The sequence below is a fragment of the Odocoileus virginianus genome, chromosome 31 (assembly GCF_023699985.2).
Source record: "Odocoileus virginianus isolate 20LAN1187 ecotype Illinois chromosome 31, Ovbor_1.2, whole genome shotgun sequence".
NCBI lineage: Eukaryota > Metazoa > Chordata > Mammalia > Artiodactyla > Cervidae > Odocoileus > Odocoileus virginianus.
The window spans coordinates 2,883,264-2,902,979 of record NC_069704.1 but is presented as its reverse complement, the minus strand read 5'-3'; the positions used below and the strand labels follow the sequence as shown (position 1 = coordinate 2,902,979).

General features: G+C 50.0%; 1 protein-coding gene across 5 annotated transcripts in view; it reads right to left on the bottom strand.

Moving 5' to 3' along the window:
• Window positions 1-19,716, bottom strand: part of CDK5RAP2 (CDK5 regulatory subunit associated protein 2) — a 174,806-nt gene that overhangs the window by 77,205 nt on the left and 77,885 nt on the right. For all 5 annotated transcript variants that reach the window (XR_011484910.1, XM_020905641.2, XM_070459194.1 and 2 more), the window contains 4 exons: window positions 16,216-16,386; window positions 14,686-14,826; window positions 5,859-5,956; window positions 278-408 (listed from right to left, as the gene is read on the bottom strand). Coding sequence is in view for 4 of the 5 variants with exons in the window: in XM_020905641.2 (XP_020761300.2) it covers window positions 278-408; window positions 5,859-5,956; window positions 14,686-14,826; window positions 16,216-16,386 (541 nt within the window). In the remaining variant the exon portion in view is untranslated. The remainder of the gene's footprint in view (window positions 1-277; window positions 409-5,858; window positions 5,957-14,685; window positions 14,827-16,215; window positions 16,387-19,716) is intronic.

Sequence of the window (19,716 nt, the reverse complement as noted above, 5' to 3'; positions counted from 1 at the left end):
GTCAAATGATGAAGAATAGTGGCGGCAACGCAAAAGCAGTCCTGCAGCTGGCCCTCTGGGAACTAACGCAACGTGCTGGGCCCCGGACGCCACCGGCCGAAGCTACCTGAGTCCAGACCAGGAGAGTAGCAGCAACGCTGTCCCTGCAAAAAACGCTCCCCCGACGAGAGCCCCAGGCCGCTCCATGTCCTGCTGAAGCCTGAGGACTCCTGCCAGGCCCAGCCACGGCCCTCCGAGCGCAAACGCGGCGGGGAAACACGTACACGGGAGCCAGTACCTTCCCGCCGCCGGATCTCGCTGATCTGCTCCTCCAGAGCCTTCCGCAGGTGCTGGTACGAGAGCACGTCCCACTCCAGCCGCTTCCGCAGGGCGAAGACGCGGCTCAACTCAGCCTGCAGGGTGCTGACACTTCGGGAAAACAAGAGACCAGAATTTATAAAAGATCTACTTGTGCTGTAAGATGCAAAACCCAGCCAGCCTTCCTTTGATTTTTATATCATTTGTGAGGTGTTTTTTTTTTTTTTTCCTAGCTATTAAAAGTAAATACAGGTTGAGAGAACATTTAAAATATAAAAGTGAAAAAATGTTTTTAAATATAAATGTATGAAAAAAGCAAAAATTACTATAACCCCACCATCAAAGAACATATGGTGGACTGTATTCCCTCTAATCTTTCTCCATGAGTATTGTTATAAGGTTTAAATAATACTGGACATATAAAACTATACTGTGCATTACTCATTTAAATATCTCCCTCCATTTTCAGAACTAATTTGCAGGCATTACTTTTAGAGTGACTATAAAATATTAAAATGGGTAAATGATGCAGCATTTACTTTAAGTCTTCCCCTATCAGTGAACATTTGGGTCCTTTCCGAAGTTTCTGCCCCAGCTGTAGCTAGATGGAAGCCATTAATTCCTCAGAATGTCTCTCGGTTTGGAATACTGTCCTGCGCAGGCTTGGGTATGGAAGGAAGGCTCTAGAATGTCTGCGTGTCACCGCGAAAAGAGGGGGCGCCGGAGGTCAGGGGTGAGGGGCGAGAGGGACGAGAAAAGGGAAGGCGAAGACCGAGAGCTGACGACAGGAGGGGGCGAAGGATGAACTTAAGGCTCCACAGGAGACTGAAGTGGCGGGTTAGCCACTCACAGATGAGACTCAAATGCACTTCTGTTTGAGGGGTGGGACAATATAACAATAGGGTGCTGATCGGCACAGAGGCTTTGCATAAAACCAGCAACCCAGCACCCAGAGGAGGTCCTGGGAAAGCCCAGCTCCCAGAATCTACGGTGACTGGGGGAGGCCCGTCCCACCGAGTTCTCTCCAGTGACGGGACGCCTTGTATCTGCACATGAACACGGTGTACCCACCAGAGGATCGTGCCTGCTGAGCATCTGAAAGGTGGCTACGCCCTGAGGAACCGGATGCCCAGTGTGTTAACTTAAACGTGTGCAGTCACACGGCTAGTGGCTCCTGGACTGGACAGTGAGCTTCCAGGGGGGGCCCGTGGGTGAGCACGCGGCAGGGATCTGAACCGGCTCCACAAGCTCGTGGAGGGACACGGACTCCAGCAGACACCTGAGTAACATACATACTGTTTCCCTCAAAATCTCTGCGCCGAGAGGCTTGCTTCTCACCCGGGTTAGCGTCTGAAGACACCGTTCCAGCAGCACAACTGCTGGGTCACAGTCAACAAACGTGGTTTGAGACAACGAAACGCCTCACCCAATCAGAGCGCTTGTTTCAAACAACAAGACACACGTCACTCTGTCTTACACATGACGTTTTGTTCCCTGAGAAGGCGCATCAACACTTAGAAAACATAGGAAAGAATTTATCAATGTGTGGATTTTTCCTTTTTTTAGGGAGAGGGCCCATCAGCTTTCACTGGGTTGTTCTAGAGGGGTCCACAGCCCCAAATGCTAAGGAGATGTGGCTCCAAGACACGAGTGCCACAGACAAGTCCCCCTTCTCCTCCAGCGATTCCCTCCAGCTCCATCCACAGAACTGCACAAAGAAATCAAGATCTATAGGAAGGAAAATAAACCATTATGTCTAATCTTCTGTGCTCGCTGCTTTGAAGACAGCTCATTGTGAGGCAGCATCCTTGCCAGGGAAGGGGCCCTCCCAGAAACTTGTGCCTGGTCCCACTTCAAGACAATCGTAATGACCAATTTGTAAGGCTGATGGAAAACCCCACAGAGGTGTCACAGCACAGCACTCGCTTGGATGCAGTCGTGCTGCAGACACATTTAACCAGGGGAAAAAAAAGAAGGAAAGACTGTTTCAGCGAGGCTTCTGCGATGAGAGCTGGGAAGAGCTGACTGCTTCACTCCTTCCTCCACTTTCCGACAGGGTTAAAAGTACACAGCTGCTGCTCCTGCGTCTGTCATTCCTGGTTCCCCAACTCCAGGATCCCTGCAAGGTGTGAGGAGTCGGTGGAACAAAAGGAGCTTCACTCAGAGAGAAAGGACAGCCCTGCGCCTCCCTCCCTCCGGGGAGGAGCCAGGGAGGAGCCGGAGGACGCCCGCTCCCAGGGCGCCAGCACTCTAGGCTCCAGGACCTCGGCGGTCAGCTAGCCCGCCTGCCCTGCTGCCCTCCTCTGTAAAGTGGGGACAGTGCCTTTCCTTCAAGTGTTTCAAGGATTCAATGAGGTGGTACAAGGGAAAGAGCTCAGCACAGTGCCTGACACACTCAAGATGCTCGATACACATCACTTCCTTTCTTCCACGTAAATTAATGACTCCCGAACAGCAGGTCCGTGTGAGCCCAAGCTTCTGCGACTCATGAGTCCCAGCCATGATTTCATCTGGAGGTGATTTAAAGCCCCAGGGCACACATGGCCGTATCTGGAGACACTGCTGGTTGTCAGGATTGGGGCAGGGAAGGGGGTCACTGCCACGTGTTGGCAAAAGCCAGAGATGTCGCTAACGCTGCTACGACGCCCAAGACGCCTCTCGAGACAAACAGCTGTTGTTCTGTTTAGTCACTGAGTTTTATCCGATTCTTTTGTGACCCCGTGGACTGTAGCCCACCAGGTTCCTCTGTCCATGGGGTTTCCCTGGCAAGAATAGAGCAGTGGGCTGCCATTTCCTTCTCCACGGGACTCCCCAGCTCAGGGATCAAACCCGCGTCTCCTGCATTGCAGGTGGATTCTTTTACCGCTGAGTCACCTGGGAAGCCCTTGACAAGTTTATCCAGCCCCAAGTCCCAATGGTGCTGAGAACGAGACGGTCTGAGTCACGGGCAATACAGACTGCCCCTGTCCTCAAGACGCGAGCTCTGCCGAAAGGGCCTCGGCTCAAGAGCTGGAGATCTGCGCTCTGAGACTCCTAAGCGCAGGAGCTTGGGAAATGCCCTCCACACCTCCGAGAGCACACACGTCCATTTCCGTGACATGGGGCTGCGGGGTCGCTGTGAGGGATGCGTCACAGAGCTGTCCGTGGCCAGCTGCTCTCTCCGCCCGCGCTGACCAACGTTAGTTACGAGTCCATCACCCAGCTCCAGTCACCCACCTTTCACTGCCAGTGTCCAGGGGGTGGGCAGCCCGGAGCGGGGCTGAGCCCACAGTTCTGCCCTCCGGCTACAGCAAGGCCTGCGGGCTCAAAGCCCCCTACAAGCTGAGTGTATGCACAATGCAATACTGAGGCATATGGAGGCTTTTCACATTGCTGTTAGTCTTTAAAAGTGTTAACATTTATTGAGTGTTTCCTTTGTGCCGGGCAGACTTAGGACTTCACATATTATCATCATGTTTTAAACAACCCTCTAAGGTAGGCAGGGAGGTAGGTAAACAGGTAGGTCTGTAGGCAGGGCAATCTCAATGCACAAATATTGATACGTATCTTGAGGCTCAGGGTGAAAAGTGACTTATCCAGGATCTGAGAGTTGCTGAATGCATTTCGACTCTGAAGACAGACAGGAAACCTTTTAAGCATCCCTGTTAGCCGCGGTCCTGGCCCGCCCTGGTCCCACACACGTTTTTGTTCATTAAAGAAGAGCCTGCAGAACTCAGAGCCTCCACCCGTGATGCTGAGGAGGGTGAGAGCAGCCATTTCCACCCACAGAGCCTCTGGGCGCCCAGAGTCAGGGCTGGCTCCACGATTAAGCCCGTTTCGCCCATTCCCCATCTGAGGTCCCCAGACTACTCACCCCCGCCCCCTGGTGAAAACAACGAGCAGCAGAGGCTTCCTAAAGAAGCTTCCTTTCAGAGTGAGACCGACTCCAGAATTTCATCAGTCATGTTTTCATCTTCCTTAAAATTCACTTCAGATTAAAAATCCTGAACATTATCTCAAAATAGAAGAGTTGGGGGTGGGGGGGGCACTTTAAAGAGGGAATTCATCCGCTGAATATCTCCCGAGGGCCTCCTGCGCGCCAGCCCGTGACAAGCACTGGGACACGTGGACGGCAGAGAGGGCGCTGGCCCAGAAGACGCTGATGGCCAGGAGAGGCGGCCGGCCTCACCAGAGCGGTGACGGAGGGAGGGGAGGGCCGTCGTGAGCGCAGAAGAGCAGAGGGGCGCCTGTCCTGGGGGCTCGTGCAGGCCTCCCGACAAGGGGGGGTCCTCGAACGCTCAAGGATGAGTGGGGGGCAGAGCAGAGGGCAGAAGCCCACTGAAGGCAGAGGCAGGGAGCCCAGCCCCGGGGACAACGAGGGCTCTACACATGACAGCTCAGCTGGTCAAGAATCCACCTGCACTGCAGGAGACCCTGGTTCAATTTCTGGGTCGGGAAGATCCGCTGGAGAAGGCACAGGCTGCCCACTCCAATATTCTTGGGCTTCCCTGGTGGCAGAAGACAAGGTGCGGTGAAGGGTGAGTTTCTTCAACCTTTTATGACGAAAAACTTGAGACATAAACAGATGAAGACAAGCTGATGTCATGAGTCCCCTCCCACCCACCTGCAGCCTGCCCTGACAGCCGGGGCCAACCCCAATCGTCCTCCATTGGTGTACCCACCTGCCCCATCCACTTCTGTGCAGCCGTGAAACGAAGCCCAGACGTCGGTACCCTTCCACCAGTCACCATCCCACCATGCAGAGAGGTCCCCTCTGCACAGGAGAAATCAGAAACCAGCCCAGGGCTGGGCCCAGAGGGACCCAGGGGTGTTAGCTGCCTGGACCCGGCCCAGGCAAGAGCCAGGCTGCCAGCCGACCGTCAGCATCCTTGCCACACCACATGGCGCCACCCCGCCGCGGAAGTCCTGTGAGGACACAGGCCACACCAAGACAGGGACATGCTGCCATCACTCAGCACCTGCGAGACTGCAGACAGGCCACCTCACCTCTCCAAGTCCCCATGGCCTTATTTACAGAAAACAGGGCCAGTAATATCATTTACCTCTCAGAGCGGCAGTGAGGATTACAAGAGATAATACACAGAGGCACCTTCTGTATCTATAATAAGGTTTGGTAAAAACCTGAGTAATTAGTATTAATATTTTTATCCTATGTGCGTGCTAAGTCGCTTCAGTCACGTCCGACTCTTTGCAACCCTATGAACTGCAGCCCACCAGGCTCCTCTGTCTATGGGACTTCCCAGGCAAGAATACTGGAGTGGGTTGCCATTTCCTTCTCCAGGGGACCTTCCCGACCCAGGGATGAAACCCGTGTCTCGTGCATCTCGGCAATGCCAGGTGAGTTCTCTGCCAGGAGCACCGCCTGGGAAGCCCTTTGATCCTATATTTGTTACCAAAAATCATACCGAAATAGGAATATTGATTTAAAAAGGCAATCACTGTCCAGTATGTTAAGCTTCCTAAGCAAAGTGGGAAGTCTTTGCTGCCTCAGAAACTACCAGCATTTATTCAAAATATGTGCACATTCTGTATGCGTGTCATGTCCAAATGGAAACCCTTACCTGTCTGAGTCCTGCAGAGATTTTACCAGATGTGTATAGATGTCCCGTTCTTTCTTTACGACCTGAATCAGCTCTCCATAGCTTAATTGTTGCTTTTCCTGAAAATGACAAGGGGCATCTGACATTAAGAGAAGAATTCTGAGACAGCACATCCTTACACTATGCAAACATATGTGGACAGCTCTGGCATGTAAATCCAAACAAAGGTGATCCGCGGTGCCAGGCTCTGCATCAGGCCACAGTCAGAGAGCGCCACCTGCAGGCGGAGTGGGGAACGGCCGCCCAGCACCCCCGGCGGAGGCGTGCGGAGCGCGGGGCTTGGCCGCGGGGCTCGGCAGTGGGGCTCGGCCGTGTGGACGCGCTACACGGCGGCTGCGGAAGGAGCACCTGGCCGCCGGGCGGTCCTCTGCGAAACCGCCCCCTCAGCGCTGCAGCCGTCATTTCCACAGCACCACGAAGGCTGCCTTTCCACACATGTTCTTGCTCCCGAGGAAAGAAATTCATCAACCAAACCCTGACAAGTATTAGGGACAAGTGACTTACACTAAAATAGAAGCGGTCAGGGGAGCCAGCTTTCCAGGCACCATGAGCAGACCCATGACAAAGAGATCTGAGCCGGATCTCTGCCACTTCCCAGCTATGTGACCTCAGCCAACGGGCTTAGCAAACCTCTGTGAGATTCAGGCTCCTCGTTTATGAAGGGGTATGTAATTTTATCAATTCCACAAATGTGAAGCTTTTTTTTACAGTTCAGATCTTGACTCTGGCACTTACCAGTTCTGGGGCCTCAAGAAGCTACTTACTAGAGCCACCTATAAAATGGTGGGAAAGAGTCACCACTTTATGGAGTTACAGAGCAGATAAAAGTTCAGTTGTGTGCTGGAGGACCCAAGGATCCCGGGGGAAAAGGCCAATTCAAGTACTGACGCAAGAAAAGTCAGAAACAATCCATGTCTACAGCATTCTGCCACATCAGAAAACAAGGAAGTGCTTAAATAATGGAGCACTGTCAAAAGGATACAGAAGCCAGTTTGAAAAGGCCAAACCTGGGACAATTTGAGCATCAAAACAATGATAGTAATAGATACAACCCACTGAGTAAAACAGAGATTTGTGTTCACAAGGCCGTGAGTAAATTAACACACGAGAAGAAGAGCAGGCTTTTCTTTATAGTAAAACAACTAATAAACGCAGAAGGAATAATACACTTAGAAGAGTCACCATGGTAATAAACAGTTCAGCCTCCATAAAAGGTGACTAAAACTGATGGGCAAAAGGCTGAAGATCGGAGCGTTTACCTAACTCAGAATACCTCCCCTCAAAGACTAATTACAAAGGAGAAGAGAGGAACTGCATAGTCGAGACGCCAGGCAGACGCGACCCTCACAGTCACCCCAGGCAGCAGCGCCGCGAACAGGACAGATCTAAGCCACGTGCCGTGGGAGAGCACACGCTGGGAACACGGCCTCGCTCCCGGGACACCCCGCCAGAGAGGCCTCGGCGGAATCCTGTCACCAGGAAGCGGCGGGCAGACCCGCCGGAAGGATGCTCCACCAGAGGCCTGGCCTGGACACTTCCCAAGTCTCAGGGCCGTGAACGCCAAAGAGACCGAAGCTAAGGACTGTGAAATGTCACACGTGATCCTGAACGGGCTCCTGCGGCGAGGAAGGGCGCTCGCGGACCAGCGGCTGAGACGCCGGCGGTGCTGAGGGCCCCTGCCCGGCCCCTGGCGTGACGGGCGTGCGGCGTCGCACGGGACCGTGTCCCTCTCACAGCACTCTGACTCGCGTTCTTGGGGTGACGGGCTCCACACGAACAACTTACTCTCAGACCGCTTAGGACAGGTGAAACCCTTTATTCTCATAATTTGCTTGTAAATCTGAAATCACGTCAAAGGAAGAGGAAAATGTAAAAACAAAGAAGGAAAGTCAACGTGTGCAAAACCCCTGGCACGGACTAGGTGCTCCTGGATGCCAGGAAGACACCTGGTCTGCGCAGAGAGGGGGCTGCGGACGGTCCGTGTGTTCACATGGCCTCAGCCTGTCGCCTGGAGTTCAGCGCGCCTGACCCTGATGAACACTCAGACACGACGGAGGGGGAGTCACGTCTTTGTCGCCACTAGCCTCGAGCTGAGATTCAGCGCTTTCTCCACTTGGGGGCTGAAGGGTCGCTGCTGCTGCCGCAAACCCCAGCAGCACAGTGCCAGTGTTCTCCGCGGGTTTGGTCAGCAAAAGCAGCAGTTACTTTGTGCAAGCTGCAGGCTTCTCAAAATAGTTATTTTTATCGCCACTTCAAAACTACCGCAGGCACTGCTCACCACTCTAAAGCGGCACCAGTTTTTTATACTTACAGCCAACTTTCTATATTTTGATAATCAAATTTCAAAATAACCGGTTTCCTTTATAAACCTGTGCACATATTTTCTGCATATAAATACTTTTCCAGGGAAGAAGGCCTTGGCTCCAGCAGATTACCAAAGGGATGCAGAGGGCAAAAAGGTTAGGAGCCTGTGACCTAGGAGAATGCTGCTATGCTTCCAGACCTTAACAAAAAAAAAAAACACCACCTGTTTTTGGCAGGCAATCCTGCCAATGAAAGGTTTCAAATGCTAACCCACTTGTTTGGTCATGAGAAGTCAGCCACCCACACCGCTAGAAGCGTCAGGCCCTTTTGTAACTCATGTCACAGGTCAGTGGCTCAAGGCGCGCCCACTGCCTCCGCACGCAGTCCCAGCGCCAGCTCCCAGGCGCACACGCCGTGTGCAGAGGGCCCCAGGGAGCGCCTGGAGGAACTCGCCAGGGTATCCAGACCAAGAGGCTGTCAGCCATGGTGCTCAGCGCTCTCCAGCATTTCCCCATGTAATCCTCACAAGCCAGTGGGCTCAGGCCTTACCACTCTCCCCGTTTTAGTGATGCGGGAACCGGGGCCTGGAGTCACGGCGGGGAGGCAGAGTGTGGACCCAGGCGGCCGGGATCCAGGGCCTGAGCCCTTCAATCCACCCATGAATGACCCACAGTGGATGCAAAGCCCTGGGAGCCTGGTGAGGGAGACACGGTCACTGTCAGCCGCATAAGACCTCAGCTAACACGGACAAGGGAAATTAGAAAACCTACTACACCTTGAGCATCCTCCATGAGGCAGGGATGGTTAAGAGCATGTGACTTTATTAGCTGTGTGAACTTGAACAAGTCACTCAACAACTCTGCACTTCAATATTCTCACCTATAAACAGAGGAAATAATTCTACATACTTCACAGGGGTGTGAAACGGATGAGCTGAGCTAATCTATACAAGATTCTCACGCTGATGCCCAGCGCGGAGTAAACACTTGATGAGCGTCAGTCATAGTCACCACTGCCACGTCCTAGGCCAGGTCCACCACACAGGTCATCTCTAATGGCGACAACCACCCCAGGAGGTGTATCAGCCTTCCCACTGTGCAGGTGAGTAACTGATTCTCGAAGAGGACAGGTAACATCTTTGAGTCCACTCAGCTATTAAGTGGCAGCCAGAATGTGTGCTTAGGTACATAATTAACCAAGAAGGACTAGGAAGAAAGATGAGTAAATATGGACCTTGGGTGGGTGGATGGGGTAGATTGCAGCTGTAGGATGGACGCACCCAGGGGAAGAATCCCAACCCTGAGGGCCCTTCCCTGACCACCCTGAGCCTGGGTGGAAGCCCCAGAAGACCGCCCACTGCGGTGCGGGGCCTGGGGGCCCGGCTGGGTCCCTTCCGCTCCTTCCCAAACCTTCCCCCGGTTCCCAGGTCACTGCTCAGCTCACCCCCACCCTCCACCTGCCAGCTGGCCACACTCGCGCTCCCTTTCCTTCCCTTCCATCTCCACAGCATCAGGAAACCTCTCCCCGAGCTCCCCAGGGGGAACAGCCCCTCCTCCTTGGAGACCATGCTCCAGCAGCCAGCGCTCTCCACGAACACCCTCCTCGGCACCTTACAGAGGCCTTCCCCCAGCCCCAAGGCACCCCGGCTCACCTTCACCTTCACCCAGAGCCCGCGGACCAACCGCGTGCTCACAGGCCTGCGGACCTGCGGGGGCAAGGGGTCACCCGAGCCAGGCACAGCACTTCACGCAGGCCGAGTGCTGCCACAGGCGCCGAAACGCTCATTCAAAGGTGCCAGGGGAACGCAGGGACCAGTATGGGTCTTAAGAGGACAGACCCCTGTGGATATTTGCGTAACGGAAGTCAGAGTGAGTCAGCGTCTTCCTAAAAGCAAATCACTCACCCATGTTAAACAAATGAACTCTTTGGAGCCGTCTGGGTCCCATTTCATCCATCACCTATTCCCCTGCGTTGAATCATGCCCGATTAGAGTGAAGTCATCTGGCTCCCTGGGCAGAGCTGACACACCACTGGATCTCCTCAGCACAGAAGGAGAGGGCCGGGGGGCCAGAGGGGGGCCCCAAGGAGCCCCCCCTCAGCGGGAGTAACCAGCCCCTGCCCCCCACCCTCTACCCTGCCCCTCCATACCAGACAGAGCCCTGGAGTCCACGACCCTTGGCACCTGTGCGTCTCCAGGATGTTCCCATACACACTCCCTCTCACTGTTGTTTTGCTCACTCTTCAGCCTTGGATCCTAGAGCCTCTGCCATCAAAAGAAGCTTAACTGACACCGTACATTGTTCCTAATCATCGCAGGAGGCAGGCAGGCAACGCCCCATTTTACAGATTAGGAAGGTGAGGTCAGAGATGAGGAGCCCCAGGTCACAGAGTTAACAGGCAGCAGAACTGACACGCCGACCCCAAAGCCGAGGCACTGTCTGCTCCACCAGTTCCCTTAGTGACTTGGAGGAAACACACGGAATGCCCAGACCACAGTCTGGAGAGGCGGCAGACACGTGAAGAGTGGGCTTAATGGCTCACTCTTGGTAATCAGGGCAATTCAGCAGGCTGGGAGATGGAGGGTGGTCGATTTCAGGAGCCATGTCACAGCTCTGCGACAAAGACATTTATTTTACTACTAGGGAAATTGAGCGGTGATGTCCCAACCATGTCAATAGCCAACCTATAAATCTCTGGCTGCAGCAAGTTAAACATGGCCAGTGCGTTTTACTCTCTGTCCTTCAATTCCCTGACCATCCAGCATTAATTCTCGGGATCACACATGATTAGAAGGAAAACAGACTGCCCAGAGTCAGTGGAGACATCATGACAGCTTCAAGTTCTTCATAGAAATGGGTAGAGAATAAACTCTAAAATCAACACAAAACAGCCAAGGGCAGAGCAGGAAAAAAAAAAATCCATGTTGTCTACAAAGAAAGAATTACAATCTGAAAAGAACACCTTTCTCAGGAGGAAAAATACTGTAGGCTGCAACAGCTGGGATTTCTTAAACTGACACCTAGAAATTTCCAATTCCTAAATGATCATTTATAATCTTTTATCCTCAATTTGCAATTACTCTTGCAGAACAGAATTAAAACCTTTGCTAAAATATGTATTTTTGCAGTCATTTAAACATCACCAGGATCTAAAATATAACTGAAATGCCCATGGGATGACTTTATACTTGTGGTTCTAAGAAGTACAGAAAACATTAGCACAAAAGATTGAAAACAATGTGATATAGATGATCAAACTAGAGACGTGAAATTTTAAAACACTCAACTTGTTCAATAAATTTAGAAACATTTTGTTCAACATTTACACCACTTTTTACATGTCTAAAATATGATTCAAAATAGTAAAGTTTAACTAAATATATTCAAATTAGTGATGATCTGTCCATCTAAAAAACCTGATGGGCTGCTATCTTATCTCAAAACAAACTGTGCCTCATGAAAGAATGCTCAATATCACTAATTATTAGAAAAATGCAAGTCAAAACTACAATAAGGTATGACCTCAAACCAATGGCCACCATTACAAAGTCTACAGATAATAAATGCTGGAGAGAGTGTGGAGAAAAAAAAGCCTCCCATGCTGTTAGTGGGAGTATAAAATTGGTGCAGGCAGTGGGGAGAAAGGTATGGAGATGCCTTAAAATACCAAAAACAGAGCTGCCATGCGATCCAGCAGTCCCACTCCTGGACAGATATCCAGAGAAAAGTTTAACCTGAAAGGATGCACGCACCCCAGCGTTCCCAGCAGCAAAACTCACAGCAGCCGGAACGTGGAGACAAGCCGGATGTCCAACAGCTGAGGGGTGACCAGATGTGTGCGTGTGTGTGTGTGTACGTAGCTGTCTATGTGTGTGTGCATGTATGTAGCTGTATGTGTGTGTAACTGTATATATGCGTGTGTGTATGTATGTAGCTCTATATACACATGTAACAGAATATTACTCAGCCATAAAAAGAAGGAAATGATGCCATCTGCAGCAACAGGGTGGACCTAGACATCATGCTAAGTGAAGCAAGTCAGAGACAAATGTCATATGATAAAAGTCATGTGTGGAGTCTTAAAAAAAAAACAATACAAATGAACTTATTTAAGCAACAGAAATAGACTCACAAACATAGAAAAATAAAGCCGTGGCTACCAAAGGGGCAGTGGGGAGAAGATGAGCTGGGGTCTGGGATTAACAGACACACTCCACTACATACAAAACAGATAAACAAGGACCTGCTGTATACACAGGGAACCAGGTTTCATATCTTGTAATAACCTATACTGAAAAAGAATCTCAGACAGAATAATATATAGGAATTTCCATAATGGCTCAGTGGTTAAGAATCTGCCTGCCAATGTAGGGGACATGGGTTCAACTCCTGGTCTGGAAAGACCAGAGCTGCTAGGCCTGTGTGCCCCTCTGCTGAGCCTGCGCTCCGGAGCCCACCAGCCAGGATGAGAGGAGCCCCTGCGCCCCCACTGGGGAGGAGCCCCCATTCGCCACAGCTAGAGGAAGCCCGCAGACAGCAAGAGACCCAGTGCAGACAAAAAAAATCAAACAAAAGTGTAAACAGACATGTACATGCACACACATGTGGCGCTGAGTCACTTTGCCGGACACCTGAGACCAGCACGAGGGAACATTAACTACACTCCAACGTTCTTAAAGTTTAAAAGACTCCAAACTGTGCCTGGTTATGGGTGACTGTGCATCTTAATATCCTGTTAACTGTGGTCAGTGTCGAGGAACAGTGAGCCACTCAGAGTCACACACCAGCCCTCTGAGATCAGCTCCCGTACCTGCCCAGGGCCACTCAAGGGAAGACAGAGCCGAGAGAGGAACCCAGGCCTCCAGACGGCTGGCCCAGGACTAGGCCAAGTCCACGCTGACACTCTCATTCAAGAAATGGCGAATTAAATTCACGAGTGCTCAGAGCGAAGAAAGAGCTCCCAGGGCCCAGCAACGGTGCCCCCCAAGACCGGGGCCAACACTGGGTGGACACGCAGTGCAGCGGCCAGAACTGGAGCCAACACACTGAGCCTACCTCTGCACCAGTTATGAAACAGCCCCTGGGGTGCACCCAGCCTCCCCACCCTCCCCAAGACGCAGCAACCACGGCAGGCCTCCAGCAGCCCACTCCAGCCCGAGTCCCCGAGTCCCCCCAGCCTCCCCACCCTCCCCAAGACGCAGCAACCACAGCAGGCCTCCAGCAGCCACTCCAGCCCGAGTCCCCGAGTCCTCCGGCCTCCCCACCCTCCCCAAGACGCAGCAACCACAGCAGGCCTCCAGCAGCCACTCCAGCCCGAGTCCCCGAGTCCTCCAGCCTCCCCACCCTACCCAAGACGCAGCAACCACAGCAGGCCTCCAGCAGCCACTCCAGCCCGAGTGCCAGAGTCCCCCCAGCCTCCCCACCCTCCCCAAGACGCAGCAACCACAGCAGGCCTCCAGCAGCCACTCCAGCCCGAGCACCCAAGTCCCTTCCGATGGTGTGCCCAGGCTACACCAGCTGTCACTGTAATACTCATCCTTCACAAAAACCACAAGTCACAGTCAGAGTCATTTATCAGAGAACGAGTCTGTGTACGAATTCCTTGTTTTCTGAATGCCTGAACTTAAGCAAAGGCAAGCTTAAAAAAAAAAACTTGGCTTACAGTAAACTCCTTTCCTTTCCCATCTCTGGCTCCCTCGTCGTATTACAGGCAAGCTTCAGGTAAGAACACTCTGTATGCATCTCCACAAACCCACCATCAGTCATTCACTCAACAAACATCCAAGGGGCCAGGCACGAGGCAGGCGCTGGGATTCAGACACGGACGCAGTTCTCTTCCCCTGGGGGGACTGCCTCCCATCACTCAACCAAGGACTAAGTGCGGTGGACGGGAGGATGCAGAGACGCAGCTCTCAGCAGGCCGGGGAGGAGCCCCCGAGCCGCGAGGCTCAGCGGCAGCCCGAGCGTGTGCAGGCGAGGCGCCAGGCCAGCAGGGAAGGCCGAGGCAGCCCAGGCTGACAAGGTGGTACCCAGAGGGCGCGGGCCGGGGCAAACACGGTGCCTCCGCGCGTCTGCAGGAGGTGAGCTGTTGTCAGAGATGGCGGACAGCGAGGGAAAAGGAGAGAAAGCGAGCCTGGGGCCAGATCAGGAGGGGCCTGCTGGGCCACCGTTGGTGTGCACGTCAGCTGGAAAATGTTCTTACCTCGAGATTACACAGTTCTTGAGAAGTGGACCCTAGGAGGCAAATACGAGGCTTGTCTTCTAACGAGCTGCGGTTTCTAGGTTTCCTGCGAGGTGCAAATACTAATACTTGGCTGAAGGATACTAGTCTGTCAGGAGGAAAGACACAGAAGCCCTCCTCCTACCTGCTGTCAGCTCAATTATCAGCAAGGAGGCCTGGGAGGATCTCTGGATCAGGAGGCAACAAACATGTGTCAGGGAAGAATACGAATTTGCATGTGAATGTCCAGTTTCAGAGAGCTCACCTCTGAGAAGGTGCTTTTGCTGCCTGGTGACTGAGAAGAGCGCTTCTCTGTTATTAAGTCTTCGCTCCCGAAGTCGAGACCCTCCGCCGTCACAAAGCCACAGTTCCGCTGCACTGCCTCCAAATCGCTTTCGTTGAATTTCTAAGGAAACAAACAAATCACACGAGTTTTCATCAAGAAAATAAATACTAAGAGGTGGTCCCAAACTCTTTAAGGGAAGACGTACTTTTTTCACAATACCCAGATATCATCTAATTAATTCCCATCAGCCCCCAACATTAGGCAGTTACAAATCCATTCAGGCACTGTTAGGAGCGAGCGAGCAGCACCCAGCCGGTGCAGACAGGGACGGGGGCAGTCACTGCGCACCTGCCCTCTGGCCAGCAGGGGGCGCCGCCCAGAGGGCGGGGGAGACACGGCCACACGCGTCCTGCCCACAGCCCAGCCTCACACAGGGACATCTGCGCTCATGCTCAGCTTTCTGCGTTTCTTGGAATTAGCAACCATGGCTTTGCTCTGTTTACTTAGTTCACAAAACTAAACTATGTGTTGACATTTAGTGTTAATTTACCTCCAAACGTGCACATTCTTCGAGATGGATCGAGACCTTCTCTGGTCACGGTCTCCACAGAGCAAACTTCCCACACACTGCTGGTGACCATGAGGTCCCCTAGCTGCCCAGCATCCCAGCCACATCTCCTGCCAAGAAAGGCAGCCTGACCGCCCGCTGAGCCCTTCCGGGTTCTGTGGATTAATCAGCTTCTTCCTGCTTGGCTTTCCATCCCCAAGACATGAAGCAGAGGGGAGGAAGTTGTGGGAAAAACGCCCAGAAACTTTTAAGCAAACCAACAGTTACCATTTGCCCATCCACCTCCCCAGACAGCAACCTTCCCATCTGGGTTGCTTTCCACCACTCCCATGTTCCTGGTCTTGGGCGTTTAGACCTTCTCACCCTTCACTGATGGCAGTGAGGCTTCAAGAGGAAGTGGTGTGAAACACCCCTGTTCCCTCCAGCATTGCTACCCGTAATTCGGAGCTGAATCAAAAATCCCCTGTACCATCAAATGAGAAGGACACTCCAAGACAGAAAGGAACAGACAGAGGAAAAGTACCGAGGAGAGAGACCACGGAACAGTGAAAAGCCAGGACCGCAAGAGACGCAGGCAGGCCGACATGAATCAGGCCTTGCCATGCACTGGACTGGCCAAAAAGTTCATCCAAGTTTTTCCAAAGGAACTTATGGAAAAACCCAAATGAATTTTTAATACTAGTCATGTGACCCAAGATAAGTCCCTTCTCTTCTTGGAGCTCTTCTTTTTTCCAAACTTACCTCCATGGTGGCTGGGGTCCAAATGGCGCAAAGAAAGCTCCAAAGTGCTCTGATATATAGCAGTGAAGACCACCCTCTTTTTGCCAGACTCACCTTTTTATAAGCATCTTTGAAAAAGTTTTTAGAAAACAGTAACAACAACAAAGAAAACTATGCTGAAATAAAAAAAAGGAAATACAAAAAGGAAAATGTTGTGGTACCTGAAGCAACAAGTCCTTCTGAGCGGCGCTTTCTCTGAGACTTCTGATCACTTGCTCTTGACTCTGCAATTTTTTATTGCTTTCATTCAACAGACTCTTGTAACAATTCTCCACTGCTTTCTCTCTTTCATTCATTTCATTGCGTAATTTCTCAACTTCATTTCTAAGGTCCTACCAGAAGAAAAAGAAAAACTGGAAGTTGCTTGACAAGTTTCAAGGTAACAATCTTTTACCTGTTTACCTTATTGCTGTAAGAAAGCAAGCCAAATAGATCTAGTTAACAGACATGAGCTTCCTCCTTGTTTAAAGTCTTAGGAAAACCAACTTTAAAAATAATCTGAAATTTGGGGAAAGCTTCATGTGCACACATTTGTCACAAAATTATCTACAATACTGAAACAACTGCAAAGAAACTAAATGTCTAACAATACAGAATTATAAAAAGCATATGGTGGTATGGAAACATAAACATTACCATATGTAAGAGAGACAGGCAGTGGGAATTTGCTCTATGATGCAGGGAACCCAGAGCTGGTGCCGTGTGACCACCTAGTGGGGTGGGATGAGGAGGCAGATGGGAGGGCGGTTCAAGAGGGACAGGATATGTCATACCTCGGGTTGATTCATGCTGATGTATGACAGAAACCATCACAATATTGGAAGGTAATTATCCTCCAATTAAGAATAATTTTTTTAAAAAAGCACATAGTATGAAAACATCACAATTAAGAGTAAAAACAAAGCAGGATACCATGTAATATGATGTTGATTGTCTTCTAAGTGCTTACATAAAATAGTTTTAAGGCTCTGAGGAAACACATCAAAATAATAACAGTATCCCTAAGTAGAAGGATTACGGGCAACTTTGTATGGCTGTTTATCTTCCTGAGCTTCTTAAAACCTCTAAGTCTGTATTACTTTCACAATCATAAAAATAAACTGTCTTAAATGACATTTACAATACATGGAAAATGCTCAAGTTATAACGTTCAGGAAAACACAGAAATCAAACAGTACACAGTGTGAATTTTAACTATCTCAAAATACGTACTATATGTAATACTGAAGCACTGACCCTAAGAGCAAATGTCTGAAGCAGGGGAGTCCTCTCTGGTGCCTCCCTGCGGCGGGGCACTCAGAAGCTAAAGGGAAAGGAGGAGGACTCTATCAATGTCCCCCCCTCAAGCAATCTTTCGAATATATTGCTCAGGTGGGGGTGCGGGGGGGAGGGTGGTGTGGACCCCAAGAGAAAACAGTATGCACAGCACCCTGCCACTTATTTAATCACAAGTGACGGCTGCCACAAGGAAAAGGAGAGAGCAAGACAGAGGAAAGGGCAGATTCGTTTTACTCATGTGACAATGAAACCACAAAAGTGTTTAGGTAAGTATTTTAAAATTAAATGAGAATCTTCTAAAACTAAAAGCATAAGACACAGGAAAAGAATTTAACTGTGCATCAAGCTGACTGGCTAACCAAACAGAGAGGAATGATTTCAATAACGAAAAAGTCGAATAATCTCTACACCCCTAGGGGGAACTTTCTTCCAATGACAAAGGAACTGCTGCAAAAACCCTCAACTGTTTTTAGTAATCATGTTGCAGGAAATAATATTTGTATTGCTATTCTGAAACTGCATGTGTATAAATACATGCATATTTATTAAATAAGTAATTACTGTGATCATAAGAACCAAGCCTCAGAAAACAAACACAAGTATAAAATAAGTTAAAACCTATAATTCTAAATTTGAATTGGAAATATGAATAGGAACTTACATTCAATTATTTCTTTCCTTTCACTGAAAAAACCAAGAATTAATACCCTCCCTAGCATGCAGGCTATAGTCACTAAATACCATCGCTCACCAAAAACAAAAACAAAAAAACTTCCATCATCCTTTAAAACAGTGGTTCTCAAAGTGTAGTCCCCAGAACAGCGTTATCAGCACCACCAACCACTGGGCCCCAACCACACCAGTTCCATCAGAAACTCTGGAGCGAGGGAGGGCCAACATCTGTTTCAGTGAGCCCTCCGTGCGTGCGTGCCCAGCCGCCAAGTCACATCTGACCTTTTGCGACCCCATGGGCTGTAGCCCACCGGCTCCTCTGTCCATGGGATTCTCCAGGCAAAAATACTGGAGTGGGTTGCCACTTCCTTCTCCAGGGGATCTTCCTCACCCAGGGATCGAACCCACATCTCCTGTGTCTCCCTCATTTGCAGGCGGATTCTTTATCACTGAGCCACCTGGGAAGCCCTTAATAAGCCCTCCAGGGGACTAAGTCACAGTAGAGTGTGCCTTATAGAAAGGGATGATTCCAGACCTGGGGCAGGAGTATATAATACGAGCTCAGACATCTCATCATGTCAGAAAGAAAGACTCTATCAAAGACTACACGTTCACGTCCAAAGAAGTCAAGAATCAACTTGAATAAGTTTTTCACTGTCAAAAGATAGGACAATTAGGATATCAAAGATAGTGACAATGAATTAAAATGTCAAAAATGTTTTTTTTAAAAAATCATGAGTTCATGATGATTAAAAAAACACAAAAACCGTTTGGTCACTGTGACAGGCAGAATAATGGCCTCCCCCGCCAAGATGTTCAGATCCTAATCCCCAGAATCTCTGACTATGCAAATTACACGGCAAAAAGTTGCCAATGGAACTGAGGTTGCTCATCAGCTGACCTTAAAACAGAGAGGTTATTCAGATGGCCCCGATATAATCACAAAGATCCTTCAAAGTGAGAAAGGGAAGCACAAAAGAGATCCCCCCAGTCATCTCTGGCTTTGAAGATGGATGGGAGTCACGGGTCAGGAAATGCAGACAGCCTCTAGAAGCTGGAAAAGACGAGGAAGCAGATTTTCTCCTAAAGCCTTTAGGAAGAGTACAGCCCTGCCACGGTAAGACCCACTTCAAACTTCTGACTTCCAGAAGCACAGGATAAGTTTGTGCTTCTAAGCAGCCCAGTTTGTGGTGATTTGTTACAGCAGCAGTGAGAAACGAACACAGTCACCTTTGGAAGATTCCAGGGAACTCTTATTTTGTCTTTTCTGGATGAACTACACCCCAGAGTAACTAAATAGATATGAAAAACAAGCTTTTCTTAATAGAAGTATATAGTTATTACATAAAAGAAGGATTGATGAAACTAAATTATCATTTTGCAATTATCAATGGCTAGTAAATCACAAAAACAGGGACTATCAAGTACTATGTACCTGCTGTTAGACCACCTATGATGTAATCTTGCCAAAAAGTTAAACCTGAATTTGATCATGCACCTTATCTAACTAGCAATTTACTCGAAATAAAGTCAGCAGAGAAACAAGTTGAATGACATTACAAGAATACAATCAACAAAATCTAAAATGTGGAAACAAAGGACAAATGACCCAACTTATTCAACAAATAAATTACAAAGAAAAAGGAGAGAACTTGTAGAATAAATAATAATTAGGAAAGTTAGGAAAAGCCAGTGTGAATTCACAATTCATA